Source organism: Scyliorhinus canicula, chromosome 16 (assembly GCF_902713615.1).
Source record: "Scyliorhinus canicula chromosome 16, sScyCan1.1, whole genome shotgun sequence".
In the NCBI taxonomy this organism is placed as follows: Eukaryota; Metazoa; Chordata; class Chondrichthyes; order Carcharhiniformes; family Scyliorhinidae; genus Scyliorhinus; species Scyliorhinus canicula.
In genome coordinates, this window is record NC_052161.1 from 30,580,711 (window position 1) to 30,596,246 (window position 15,536).

At 44.9% G+C, this 15,536-nt stretch overlaps 1 protein-coding gene across 1 annotated transcript in view; it reads left to right on the top strand.

Annotated features, from left to right (window-relative positions):
* The window catches only part of wdr11 (WD repeat domain 11), a 151,691-nt gene that overhangs the window by 100,936 nt on the left and 35,219 nt on the right, over positions 1–15,536 (top strand). The window contains exons 17-19 of the mRNA XM_038773684.1: positions 8,183–8,289; positions 13,105–13,219; positions 13,496–13,667. Coding sequence (XP_038629612.1) covers positions 8,183–8,289; positions 13,105–13,219; positions 13,496–13,667 — 394 coding nt within the window. The remainder of the gene's footprint in view (positions 1–8,182; positions 8,290–13,104; positions 13,220–13,495; positions 13,668–15,536) is intronic.

The following is a 15,536-nucleotide window of genomic DNA, read 5'->3' on the forward strand; positions in this document are numbered from 1 at the left end:
GGACCAGTGTTCTTGCAGGGAAGTTTGCTAGTGCTATTGGGGAGGGTTTAGACTCCTGAGAGAAGGTTCAGCAGGGATAGATCCAAAATTAGAAGAGCCATCAAGTGAATCAGGAATGTATAGACCGGTTAAATCACAAGGGAGTTTGGCAAGATTGGATGGTATTTATTTTAATGCAAGGAGTCTGACGAACAAGGCAGATGAATTTGAGGGCGCAAATTAAAACATGGGGGTGTGATATAATTGCTGTCACTGAGACATGATTGAGAGAGGGGCAGGATTGGCAGCTCAATATTTTATGATACAGGATCTTCAGATGAGATAGGGAAGGAGGTAAAAGAGGTGGGGATGTCACAATTTTGATATGGAATTAATTACAGCAGTCAGGAGGGACGACATCTTAGAAGGCTCTTCAACCAAAGCCATAAGGGGAGAACTTAAAAACCAAAGAGGAGCAAACACATTGCTGGGAGTGTTCCATCGGCCCCCAAACAGTCCGAAAGAAATAGAAGAGCAGATGTGTAGACAAATCTCAGAGAAGTGTAAACGTAATGGGGTCGTAACAGTGGGGGATTTCATCTGGACTCGAAACGTTAGCTCTTTTCTCTCCCTACAGATGCTGCCAGACCTGCTGAGATTTTCCAGCATTTTCTTTTTGGGTTCCCCAACATTAACTTGGGTAACCATAATGTGAAAGGTTTAGAGGGAACGGAATTCTTAAAATGCATCCAGGAGAACTTTTTAAGCCAGTATGTAGAAGGTCCAAAAGAGAGGAGACGTTCCTGGACGTGATTATCAACGGGGGAGCATTTTGCAGACAGTGATCATAACTCTGTTAGACTCAACTGTTATGGAAAAGGGCAAGGATGAGCCCGAGATCAATGTTCTAAACTGGGGGAAGGCTGATTTTAATAAGATCAGATATGATTTAGCCAAAGTAGACCAGGAGCAGACACTTTTAGGTAAATCTGTGACAGAATAATGGGATGCATTCAAGAAGGAAATAAGGAGAATGTAGGATCAACATGTTCCAACCAAGAAAAACGGTGGGTACAGTGAACTGTGGATATCGCGGGATACACAGCATTAGATAAGGAGTAAAGGGAGGCTATGGCAGATATCAAGGGCTTAAAACAGAAGAAGGCCTTGGGCTATATAGAATTCAAAAAGGGAAGTTAAAAAGGAAATGAGGAGAGCAAAAAGGGGACTTGAAAGGATACTGACAGGTAAAATAAAGGAAAATCCCAAGTTGTTTTACAAATACATTAAGGGTAAAAGCATAACAAGGAAAAGATAAAAGCAAATGACTGCGGATGCTGAAATCTGAAACAAAAGAGAAAATGCTGGAAAATCTCAGCAGGTCTGGCAGCATCTGTAAGGAAAGAAAAGAGCTAATGTTTCGAGTCAAAGCTTTGACAATCGGAGTCGAAGCGTTAGCTCTAACAAGGAAAAGAGCAGCGTCCATTAAGGAAATGACTACAATGGTAATTTGTGTATGGAGCTGTAGGACATAGGTAAGGTTCTGAATGAGTACTTTGTGTTGGTGTTCACTCGTGAGAGGAACAGTGTAGGTATAATAATATATTTTTTTAAATTTAGAGTACCCAATTCATTTTTTCCAATTAAGGGGCAATTTAGCGTGGCCAATCCACCTATCCTGCGCATCTTTGGGTTGTTAGGGCGAAATCCACGCAAACACGTGGAGAATGTGCAAACTCCACACGGACAGTGACCCAGAGCCGGGATCGAACCTGGGACCTCGGTGCGGTGAGGCAACAGGGCTAACCCACTGCGCCACCATGCTGCCCAATAATGAACTTACTGTGAAAAGCCCCTAGTCGCCACATTTCGCGTCTGTTCGGGGAGGCCGGTAAAGGAATTGAACCCACGCTACTACCTGGTTCTGCATTACAAGCCAGCTATTTAGCCCAGTGTGCTAAACCAGCCCCTAATAAAAATCAGGGAGAAGGACTGTGATAAAATTCAAGAGATTAACATAGGCAGAGGAGGTTCTGAGTGGTCTGGCATGTTTAAAAGTAGACAAATGTCCAGGGCCGTAGAAAATGTATCCCAGGCTGTTGAGTGAGGCAAGGGAGGAAATAGCAAGGGGGCTGGCAATAATTTTCAGTTCCTCAGAGGATAGCTAATGTGGTCCCATTATTCAAGAAGAGAGGAAGGGATAAACCAGGAAACTGCAGGCCAGTCGATCTAACCTCAGTGGTGGGGAAAGTATTGGACTCAATTCTGAAAGACAGAAATAATCTGCATTTGGAGAGGCAGGTATTAATCAAAAACAGTCAGCATTTCTTTGTCAAGGGCAGGTCATGTCTGACCAACTGTATTGAATTTTTTGAAGAGGTGACCAGATGTGTAGATGCATTTGACGTAGTCTACTTGGACTTCTTCAAGGCTTTTGATAAAGTCCCACATAGGAGACTGATAGTGAAGATAAGAGCCCATGGGATGCACGGAAATTTGGCAAATTGGATTCAGAATTGGCTGAGTGGCAGGAAGTAGAGAGTGATGGTTGAGGGATGTTTTTCTGACTGGAAACCTGTCCTGTGGGGTTACCGCAGGGATAAGTGTTGGCGCCCTTACTGTTTGTAGTTTATATGACTGATTTAGACATGATCAGTAAGTTCACAGATGATACGAAAATTGGTGGGTTGGTAAATAGTGAGAAGGATAGCCTTAGATTATAGGGAAATATAGATGGCTGGTCAGATAGGCTGATCAGTGGCAAATGGAATTCAATCCGGATAAATGTGAGGTGATGCACTTGGGCAGGACAAACAAGGCAAGGAAATGCATGATAAACGGCAGGACCCTGGGGAGTCCCCACCACTAAGTACATGGTGTGCATGTACACCGGTGTCTTAAGGTAGCAGAGCACAGAACATAGAACAGTACAGTACAGAACAGGCCCTTCGGCCCTCGATGTTGTGCCGAGCTATGTCTGAAGCCAAGATCAAGCTATCCCACTCCCTGTCATTCTGGTGTGCTCAATGTGCCTATCCAATAACCGCTTGAAAGTTCCTAAAGTGTCTGACTTTGCAGGTGCATACAATGGTTAAGAAGGCATTTATAAGAGCAGGGAGGTTATGCTGGAACTGTATAAAACACTGGTTAGGCCACAGCTAGAGTATTGTGTGTAGTTCTGAAATCCACCTCATAGGAGGGAAATGATAGCACTGGGGGTGCAGAGGAAATTTATCAGGATGCTGTCTGAGCCGGAGAGTTGTAGCCATGAAGAGTGATTGGATAGACTTGGATTGTTTTCCTCAGAGCTGAGGAGACTGAGTGGGGGACATGATTGAGATGTATAAAATTATGGGGGGCCTGGAGTACATAGAAAGAAACATTTCCTCTTTGTGGAAGGATCAGTGACCGGGGGGCATAGATTTAAGGTATGGGGCAGGAGGTTTAGAGGGGATGTGAGGAAAAGCTTTTCCACAGCGGGTGGCAGGGAGTCCGGAACTCAGTGTCAGAAAGGGTGGTGGAGGCAAAGACCCTCATAACATTTAAGAAGTATTTAGATGTGCACGTGCGATGTCATGGCATACAAGGCTATGGGCCAAGTGCTGGAAAATGGGATTAGAATAGTTAGGTGGTTGTTTTTGACCGGCTCAGACACGATAGGCCAAAGTGCCTTTTCTGTGCTATTGACCTCTATGATTCTAAAATGGCACACGTTTGCTGAACCTGCTCAACTCAAGTTTGGTTGGAGTAGACCCACCAGTGGTGCGTTCCAGGAACAGAAACAGCTGCAGCAACCTATTTTCAGGATCTAGATCTGGACTGTCTTTTTAAAGTTTCCTTAAGCTTGCTTGTCCTGAATCAGTGGGTTCAATAACTGCAACTGCTGTTTTGAGGTAAGGCCTGATGTATGAAAACCTGCCACATTCTGTACTCTTTAAAGCAGGGGCCAACAAATTCAGCAGAAATGTATCTCCCCTTTCTGAAGTTGGGAGTGGAATACGTAATGGACAGAGAAAAGCTTTTATTCATCATTCCACTGCGAGTTCTGCCCTGCATTTTGTTGCAAAAGCTAAAAGTGCCTTCTGATTGATGTCTCATTAGTTTTGTGCACTGTTACTGTCCTGGGTGGAGTGGGGTGTTTGAGTTTGGCTGCCGTGTTAATTTTTGTGCTGTGTTTTGCGCTCCAGTTGTATTTTTTAATGCAGCTGAGTTGAATTTGGATCTGATCTGATGGTTGGAAGCTCTGTTTTCAGCACCATTTTAGTTGGGATTTGTTCACCATTGAGGGAACACTGCTAAGGCTGACCTTTTTAACAGGCAATCACACCCAAGGTGAAATAGGCAAGCCCAATAGCATAAAAATATAATTGAAAATCGAAATGAAATAGACTGCAGGAGGCTGAGCCACAAAAGCTTTGCAGGGCCGGTGCTCATGGCACTGACTGTATTATGAAAGAAATCCTTCAGATCTTTGCTTCCTGTTGAGTGTATTCATTCTAAGAATAACTTGACATAGAATATGTACATGTTTTTGTTTGGAGTTCGGGAATTACTTTTTTGTTGTGGTGGTTTGATGCACTGAACTTAAGTCCGATGTGATTTCTCTGCAAAATAGGCTGTGTCTTTACTTTACAAGCTGAATAATTGTGAAATGGTGGCACATTTCTAGAGTTTACTGCTATTAAGTGCCTCAGCATTTCTACTGTGATATCTTATGTAATTGTTACTGTGGTCACCAGTTATTTTTCTGGTATATATGCTTCACTTTATATTTAACTACCTGTTTCCTTACAATGTCAATAACTGTAAAACATCAACATATTTCCAGGATGTTTTAAATGAATTGCTGCTGCATTTGTAGGTACCTCCCGGACAAAACCAGTATGTTTACATCATGATTTTATTTTTGAAGTACACATGTCTTTATGTATTTTTCTTAAATGCCAGATTCTTCACTGAAGAGTATTTACTGGAATCAACTTAACTAGTTCCAGCGCTTACAGATGCCAATGTATAGCATTTTTGTCAGCTGGTGATGTTTCAGAGACCCATGTGAATTTTTATTCAAATTTTTCAACAACAAATTTTCTCCCAACAATAAAGTAAACAAGGTGGAGAAATAAACAGAAAGAGAATTCCCCCCCCCCCCCCCCAGTACAAAGCAGTAAATTAATAACTTAATAACAATACAAAAAAGAAAATAGCAAACACAAGTCGCAAAAACACACCTGTCCTCTCCCCCAAAGAGCCGGCTCATCCTGGCCCCAGTCATGTGCGCCCTGTGCAGCACCTTCAGCTGAATTAAGCTGAGCCGTGCGCAAGAAAAGGACGAGTTCACCCTCCCCAGGGCATCAGCCCACATCCCATCATCGATCTCTTCCCCTAGCTCCTCCTCCCACTTCGCTTTCAGCTCCTCCACCGAGGCCTCCTCTTCTTCCTGCATCATCTGATAAATTGCCGAGATCCTACCCTCACCGACCCACGTCCCTGAGAGCACCCATCCTGCATCCCCCTAGGCGGCAGCAGCAGGAACTCTGCCACCTGCCGCTTAACGAACGCCCTAATCTGCTTATACCTGAAAGCATTCCCAGGGGGGAGGCCCCACTTCCCCTCCAACTCTTCTAAAGTCGCAAACCTCCCATCGAGGAAAAGGTCCCCCATCCGCCTGATGCCTGCCCTATGCCAACTCAAAAATCCACCATCTATTCTCCCTGGTGCAAACCGTTGATTGCCCCATATCGGGGCCCACACTGAGGCCTTCACTTCCCCCCCCATGCCGCTTCCACTGCCCCCAAATGTTGAGGGACGCCACCACTACCGGACTCGTCGAGTACCTTGCCGGGGGGGGAGTGGGAGCGGGGCTGTCACCAATGCCTCCAAACTCGTACCCACACAGGACGCCACCTCCAACCTCTTCCATGCGGCACTCTCCCCCTCCATCACCCACCTGCGAATCATTGCCACGTTCGCAGCCCAGTAATACCCACACAAGGTGGGCAATGCCAAGCCGCCTACCTCCCTTCCATGCTCCAGGAATACCCTCCTCACTCTCGGGGTCTTCCGCGCCCACACGAACCCCAGAATACTCTTATTAACCCTCTTAAAAAAAGCCTTCGGAATCAATATGGGGAGGCACTGGAAAAGAAACAAAAACCTCGGGAGCACCGTCATCTTAACTGACTGGACCCTACACCCGCCAAAGAGAGTGGCACACGTCCCACGTCCTGAACTCCTCCTCCATCTGTTCCACCAGCCTCGAAAAGTTTAGCCCCCCAGCTCCTAGCTATCTGGACCCCAAGATATCTAAAGCCCCTCTCCACCCTCTTCAACGGGTGCTCTCCTATCTCCCTCTCCTGGTCCCCCAGGTGCAGCGCAAACAGCTCGCTCTTCCCCACGTTGCGCTTGTAGCCCGAAAAATCCCCAACCTCCCCAAATATCTTCAACACCTCCGGCATTCCCCCCCGCACGATCCCCCTCCAGTTCTTCGAATCCCTTCGCGCCATGGCCAAGGGCTCAATCGCTAACGCGAAGAGCAGGGGAGACAAGGGGCACCCCTGCCTCGTCCCCCAGGAAAGCCGAAAGTCCTCTGACCTCCTCCCATTCATCACCACACTCGCTACCGGGGAGCTATACAGCAACCTCACTCAGCTGGTGAATTCCCCCACCAAACCCAAACCTCCTCAGCACTTCCCACAGGTAGCTCCACTCCACCCTGTCAAAAGCTTTCTCCGCATCCATCGATGCTACTATTTCCGCCTCCCCAGCCGCCGACGCCATCTTCATAACATTGAGAAGCGGCCGTACATTGACATTCAGCTGCCTCCCCTTCACAAACCCCGTTTTGTCCTCATGGATAACCATCGGGACCACATCTTCCACCCTCCTGGACAGTACCTTAGCCAACAACGTTGCATCCACGTTGAGGAGTGAAATCGGCCTGTAAGACCCACACTGGAGGGGGTCCTTATCCCGCTTCAGGATCAGAGATTATTGCTCTAGGCATCGTCGGGGGCAGAGCCCCCCCTTCCCTCGCCTCATTCAGGGTCCTCACAAGCAGCGGGCCCAGCAGATCTGAAAACCTCTTCTAAAACTCCACCGGGAACCCGTCGGATCCCGATGCTTTCCCTGTCTGCATGCTCCCCAGTGCCTCCATCAGCTCCTCCAACTCGATTGGGGCCCCCAGACCCTCCACCCGCTCATCCTCTACTCTTGGGAACTTCAGCTTATCCAGAAATCAGTCCATCCCGCCCACCTCCCTAGGAGGCACCCCATGTGAATTTCTGACAACAGTGCTTTCTTCTATTTCACTTTCAGTTTGATATGTGAATTTATGAATTGATAAATATACGATATTTCAAAATAAGAGCATTGAGAATTTTACATTCTTTTTAAAAGGAAACAGGACCAGATATCACCAACGGACTTCACCCTGATATTTTTTATTGGGGTTGCCTGATACAGTCAGTACAACTGGACCTTAAATATGAATTACGGTGGGATTCATGACTTTCATTACTGATTATTATAGGGCAGGTTCTGTTTTTATACCTGTACCCTGTGTTCTCCGACTGATGGAGAAAATGTTAATGTAAAACAGTGTGTCATCTGAAAGAGCTTTCCCTATCCCATAATGGGAAGCCACTGGGTTGCAATATGAACTGTACAATTAAAGCATTCTCGGAGGACACTGGCTATTCATGAACATAGCTTTGGTAATAGTTCAAACAATCTTAACTTGCTAAGATGTGTAAGGTAGCTGTCAGAGGCATTGTGCATGTCCAAGGCAATAAGAAACTAATCATCGAACTGCTCAAGAGCAGAGGTGAACAGCATGGGCATGAAGATTCTCAGTGTAATCATAATCACAGATTAATCTAAAATAAAAATTCCTTTCCAGGTAATAAAATATGATCTTAGATGTGTGAACCAAATGGAAGTGTTGTCCCAAAATGTTATTTTTTAAATAAACTGATTATGGTTGCTTTAGCGAAAATGACACAGTACATAAATGCTGATGTGATGTGCTCATAATCCTCAAGTGTATGAAGACTGATTTCCACAGGAGTTATTCAGGGTTCAATGAAGTGTCATCGATTAATTTTTACAGTGTACAAGTAGAATATGTGGTTTACTGCTGTAGTGTATTTTTGTTTTTCTACTTAAGTATTTAATATGCTGAAATAGCTTTCAAAACTAATTGCAGGGAAGTATGGGAACCATTACATGCCTTGCATGGAAAGCAGATGTCCTAATACTAGGAGACGTTGACGGGAATGTGAACTTCTGGGATTTAAAAGCTAGACTTTCAAGGTAAAAGATATTAGAAGTTCTAGAATGTTATATTTAGTAATTGTTATGGGCCAGGGTTTAGAGAACCCCAAAGTGTATCATGGAGTTCACCTGACCCACAACTTTTAATAGATTGTGGTATGGGGAGCACACGGCCCACTCTACAGGTGTGGTACAGCAGAAATGGAAAAGTATTTTTTAAAGCAAAACAATGTTTATTCTATGAACTCAAGTTAACCTTTTTACAACATACAGTGAACATCTTATAACCATCAATTCAAATACAACCCCCAAAGAATACAACAGGAAGTAATTCTTGAGCTTGCCTTTTAACATCCATAAAACTTAAAACAAAACCTTTTAACAGAAGCACCTCAGGTTTAAATTCACTACTCAGAACAGTTACAACGTTGAAATCAGCAAATGGACATTCATAAGCTTGCAGAGATTCACACACATCCTGCTGCGATTGCAGCTTCTCCAAAACTAAAATGAAACCACACCCGCCCTGCAGCAAAAAGCCGAAAACGAAACTAAAAAGCTGACAGACAGCCCAGCTCCACCCACTCTCTGACATCACTGCAGTAATAAACACGCATTTCTTAAAGGTACTCTCACTACAGATATTTATATACACACCCATTTATAAACACCCTTTTCTTAAAGGTACGCTCACGACATATTTATATACACACCCATTTATAAACACCCATTTCTTAAAGGTACTCGCACATGACAATAAACAAAGAATGAACAAAGAAAAATTAGAGCACAGGAACAGGCCCTTCGGCCCTCCAAGCCTGTGCCGATCCAGATGCTCTATCTAAAACTGTCGCCTATTTTCTAAGGATCTGTATCCCTGCCCATCCCTGCCCATTCATTTATCTGTCTAGATACATCTTAAATTATGCTATCGTGCCCGCCTCTACCACCTCCGCCGACAATGCGTTCCAGGCACCCACCACCCTCTGCGTAAAGAACTTTCCACACATATCTCCCTTAAACTTTTCCCCTCTCACCTTGAACTCGTGACCCCAAGTAATTGAGTCCCCCCTGGGAAAAAGCTTCTTGCCATCCACCCTGTCTATACATCTCACGATTTTGTAGACCTCAATGAAGTCCCCCCTCAACCTCCGTCTTTCTAATGAAAATAATCCTAATCTACTCAACCTCTCTTCATAGCTAGCGCCCTCCATACCAGGCAACACCCTGGTGAACCTCCTCTGCACCTTCTCCAAAGCATCCACATCCTTTTGGTAATGTGGCGACCAGAACTGTACGCAGTATTCCAAATGTGGCCGAACCAAAGTCTTATACAACTGTTACTTCACCTGCCAACTATGTACTCAATACCCCTTCCGATGAAGGAAAGCATGCCGTATGCCTTCTTGACCACGCTATCGACCTGAACACCCAGATATCTGTACATCAATTTTCCCCAGGGCTTTTTCATTTACCGTATAGTTCGCTCTTGAATTGGATCTTCCAAAATTCCCGGATTGAACTCCATCTGCCATTTCTCCGCCCAACTCTCCAATCTATATATTCTTCTGTATTCTCTGTCAGTCCCCTTCACTATCTGCTACTCCACCAATCTTAGTGTCATCTGCAAACTTGCTAATTAGACCACCTATACCTTCCTCCAGATCATTTATGTATATCACAAACAACAGTGGTCCCAGCACGGGTCCCTGAGGAACACCACTGATCACAGTTCTCCATTTGGAGAAACTCCCTTCCACTACTACTCTCTGTCTTCTGTTGCCCAGCCAGTTCTTTATCCATCTAGCTAGTACACCCTGGACCCCATGAGACTTCACTTTCTCCATCAGCCTACCATGGGGAACCTTATCAAATGCCTTACTGAAGTCCATGTATATGACATCTGCAGTCCTTCCCTCATCAATCAACTTTGTCGCTTCCTCAAAGAATTCTATTAAGTTGGTAAGACTTGACCTTCCCTGTACAAAACCATGTTGCCTATCACTGATATGCCCATTTTCTTCCAAATTGGAATAGATCCTATCCCTCAGTATCTTCTCCAGCAGCCTCCCTACCACTGACGTCAGGCTCACCGGTCTATAATTAGCTGATTATCCCTGCTACCCTTCTTAAACAAGGGGACAACATTAGCAATTCTCCAGTCCTCCGGTACCTCACCAGTGTTCAAGGATGCTGCAAAGATATCTGTTAAGGCCCCAGCTATTTCCTCTCTCACTTCCCTCAGTAACCTGGGATAGATCCCATCCGGACCTGGGGACTTATCCACCTTAATGCCTTTTAGAATACCCAACACATCCTCCCTCCTTCTGCCGACTTGACCTGGAGTAATCAAACATCTATCCCTAACCTCAACATCCGTCATGTCCCTCTCCTCGGTGAATACCGATGCAAAGTACTCGTTAAGAATCTCACCCATTTTCTCTGACTCCAGGCATAACTTTCCTCCTTTGTCCTTGAGTGGGCCAACCCTTTCTCTAGTTACCCTCTTGCTCCTTATATATGAATAAAAGGCTTTGGGATTTTCCATAACCCTGTTTGCTAAAGATATTTTATGATCCCTTTTAGCCCTCTCGATTCCTCGTTTCAGATGGGTCCTACATTCCCGATATTCTTCCAAAGCTTCGTCTGTCTTCAGTTGCCTAGACCTTATGTATGCTTCCTTTTTACTCTTAGCTAGTTCACCTGTCATCCATGGTTCCCTAATTTGCCATTTCTGTCCCCCATTTTCACAGGGACATGTCTGTCCTGCACTCTAATCAACCTCTCTTTAAAAGCCTCCCACATATCAAATGTGGATTTACCTTCAAACAGCTGCTCCCAATCCACATTCCCCAGCTGCTGCCGAATTTTGGTATAGTTGGCCTTCCCCCAATTTAGCACTCTTCCTTTAGGACCACTCTCGTCTTTGTCCATGAGTATTCTAAAACTTACGGAATTGTGATCACTATTCCCAAAGTAATCCCCGGATGAAACTTCAACCACATGGCCGGGTTCATTCCCCAACACCACGTCCAGTATGACCCCTTTCCAAGTTGGACTATTTACAGACTGCTCGAAAAAACTCTCCTGGATGCTCCTTCCAAATTCTGTTCCATCTAGACCATTGACACTAAGTCAATGTTGGGAAAATTAAAATCTCCTATCACCACCACCCTGTTGCTCCTACATCTTTCCATAATCTGTTTACATATTTGGAGCTCTATCTCACGCTCGCTGTTGGGAGGTCTGTAGTACAGCCCCAACATTGTTACCGCACCGTTCCTATTTCTGAGCTCTGCCCATATCGCCTCACTGCTTGGGTCCTCCATAGTGCCCTCCTTCAGCACAGCTGTGATATCCTCTCTGACCAGTAATGTAACTCCTCCACCCCTTTTACCTCCCTCTCTATCATGCCTGATGCATTGATATTCTGGGATATTTAGTTGCCAATCATGCCCTTCCCTCAACTAAGTCTCAGTAATAGCAAAAACATCATACTCCCAGCTACTAATCCAAGCCTACGTTCATCTGCCTTACCTACTACACTTCTTGCATTAAAACAAATGCACCTCAGACCACCAGTCCCTTTGCGTTCATCATCTGCTCCCTGCCTACTCTTCCCCTTAGTCACGCTGACTTCATGATCTAGTTCCTTACATGCTTTAGTTACTATCACCTTACTGTCCACTAACCTCCTCATTTGGTTCCCATCCCCCTGCCACATTAGTTGAAACCCTCCCCAACAGCGTTAGGAAAAGCACCCCCAAGGACATTGGTTCCAGTCCGGCCCAGGTGTAGACCGTCGAGTTTGTAGTAGTACCACCTCCCCCAGAACCAGTCCCAATGTTCCAAAAATCTGAACCCCTCCCTCCTGCACCATCTCAAGCCACGCATTCATCCTGCCCATTCTTTCATTTCTACTCTGACTACCACGTGGCACTGGTAGCAATCCTGAGATTACTACCTCTAATGTCCCACTTTTTAAACTTGGCTCCTAACTCCTTAAATTCTGCTTGAAGGACCTCATCCTATTTTTTGTACCTATATCATTGGTGCCTATATGCACCACGACAACTGGCTGTTCACCCTCTCCCTTCAGAATGTTCTGCAGCCAAACTGAGAAATCCGTGACCCGTGCAGCTGGAAGGCAACATACCATTCGGGAGTCTCGTTTTCGACCACAGAACCGCCTATCTACTCCCCTTACAATTGAATCCCCTATGACTATAGCCCTTCCACTCTTTTTCCGCCATTCTGTACAGCAGAGCCAGCCACAGTGCATTGAACCTGGCTATTTCTGCCTTTCCCTGGTGAGCCATCTCCCCCAACAGTATCAAAAACAGTATACCTGTTTTGGAGGGAGATGACCGCAGGGGACACCTGCACTGCCTACCTGCTTTTTCTCTGCCTTTTGGTCACCCATTCCCTTTCTCCCTTAGCAATCCTAATCTGTGGTATGACAAATTCGCTAAATGTGCTATCCATGACCTCCTCAGCATCGCGGATGCTCTAAAGTGAGTCCATCCGCAGCACCAGAGCCGTCATGCGGTCTAACAAGAGCTGCAGCTGGACACATGTCCCACACGTGAAGGAGCCAGGGACATGAGCCACGTCCCTGAGCTCCCATACTGAGCAAGAGGAGCATAACACGGGTCTGAGATCTCCTGCCATTTTTAATCTTAAGCTTATCTTAGTCCAACAATAATAACAATGCACTGATGCAAATTTTCCTCGCAACAGCCAATCAGCGGCTCCGCTCTGCTGTTGGAAAAAAATCAGATGTTGGGGATCATCATTGAAATTCTGTGATTATAATTTGATAGTATTCAGTTTGTTGCTGTTTTTCTTTCATAGAGGAATTCCCACTCATCGCGGCTGGGTAAAGAAGATCCGCTTTGCTCCTGGAAAGGGAAACCTGAAGCTGCTGATGATGTTTAATGATGGGGCTGAAGTCTGGGATACCTTGGAGGTAGCAAATATATTAGTTTAATCTTTGCCTGTTCCTCTTTTCTGTACAAGTGTTTCTTGCAATTTAAAATTGCATTGGGCAACAAAAGTTCTAACTCCCAATGCTTCATGTGCTGTTAGTAAGTTATGTTAAAATCACTTCACTGTTTAAAGTCGTTGCATTGTCCTTTTGGTCAAATGCATATTATGGGATAAACTATTGAAACCGATTTAATGAAAAATACTTTAACTGCATTTAAACATTTATAAATAATCAGTTTACAATGTTCTATTATAGGTTCAGATGGTAAGCAGCATAAGGACTGGACGGAATGTCAACTACAAGATTCTTGATATAGATTGGTGCAGTTCTGATAAAGTGGTTCTGGCTTCAGACGATGGCTGTATCCGGGTCCTGGAAATTGCAATGAAATCGGCAAGTTACAGAATAGACGAGCAGGACTTAACAGGTATGAATACACATCTAAATGTGAAAGCATGGTATGACTAAATATGTGTGCTGTGCAGCTGTCGTAAGAACTAGCCAAATGCTGCTCAGATCATTTGTCTTTCAAAAGCGTTACATTTTATAATTGATATATACACATGTGACAGTTTGTTCCGAAGTTTATGCTGGAGGTAATGGAAAGCTCCCTCTGTAAATGGAACCGCTAGAAAACTATAATTTCTTGTGATAAATGGTGAAGTGCAATTTCAATTTTCTCTTCCTGAGGTTCTGAGGATTATTGCTCCTTGCCAATCTTTTTCATCTTTCACTGTTCAAGGTCCATTAATCTTGCTTTCTTCCCATCCAGAACGCCTAAGCACAAGTATTACAATCCCAGACCTGGGGTGGGATTCTCCGACCCCACCGCCAGGGCGGAGAATCGCCGGGGGTCGGCGTGAATCCCGCCCCCGCCGTCCTCTGAATTCTCCGGCCCTCCATAAGTCGGCGAGGCATTAATCGCGCCGTCCGCCTCGGAGAATGGCGGGGACCAGCACGACTCAATGGGCCCCGGGGCTGCCTGAATTCTCCGGCCCACGATGGGCCAAAGTCCCGCTGGTTTTTTGCCAGTATGACTGAATATGTGTGCTGTGCAGCTGTCGTAAGAACTGACCAATTGCTGCTGAGATTTCAGGCATCATACTCTGCCCATTGTCTGGATGAATATTGCAACAGGAAGAGCTAATTATGTATATTGGAGAATGGGAATATGGGCAGGATCTTACTGCAGATTGGCCAGGCAATTATGTTTGTAATAGTCCAGTTCCATGTTTCCCTTCTTGCTGCTGATTTGTCAGGACGTATTAACATTCTTGACAAAGAGTCATCCAGGCTTGAAATGTTAGTCCTGTTCTCTCTCCACAGATGCCGTTAGACCTTCTGAGATTGTCCAGCATTTTCTATTTTCGTTTCCGATTCCAGCATCTGCAGTAATTTGCTTTTATCTTAACGTTATTGGTGCCGATTGGTTGACAGTGTAGAATGGATAGTAGCGTGTTTCTTCAGTAACGGTAATCTGGTGTCACTGATGATAAAGCCATTTTGTCTTGCGGGACAATGCTGGTAGATTTCCATAGTCTCCTTGACACATCTTGTGTGCTAGTGTGATGGATGAGATAGGTTTAGAGTTTTGAATGTGATGATTATTGAGTTGTGCGTGTTTGACAATAGTTAATTTGTCCCATTCACTGTTTTAAGTAGGCTTGATGTTCCTTTAATTACTATGTAGTGTTTTCCAAATATAGATGAGGCTGCAATCGCTTTAAACTCTTGGGTCTACTACCTTTAGTATATGTTACAATCTCTGCGAGATGGAACCAATATATGGGAGGCTGACTCTTAGTGGAAGTAGTTGTTATAGAGGGAGTAACTAGTAGGTGTGTGTTAATCTTGTGTGAAGAGAATCCCAAGAGTTGAAGTGCAGACTCGATATGGAAAGTTCTTGTTGTAGACAATAGAGAATGCTCTTTTAATGAGAGTGTTATTGGAGGGTGTGGGATCCACCTGTTTAAATCTGGTTTCCCTTGTGTATTCCCTTTATTTTCAGTTGTCTTGGCTGTTATAACGTCTGTAGCTGGATGATTACGGAAACATTCCGGCAGGATGTGCTGGTTGGGGATCCCGTGGTACAATGTGCTATTTGGTCTGGCCCGGTGATGACTCGACTTGATGGACTTGGCTGCAGCCAATCGCCTACTTATATTCCAGGGTCTTGACCTGTTGGTTGGGCCTATGCTGATTGGTGCTGGTGTTCCAGAATGTTCTGCCAAACTCAGGCTCTATTTTGGGAGATTGGAGCTCTCTTCTGATTAAGAGGCTTGGGAGAGCCACATTT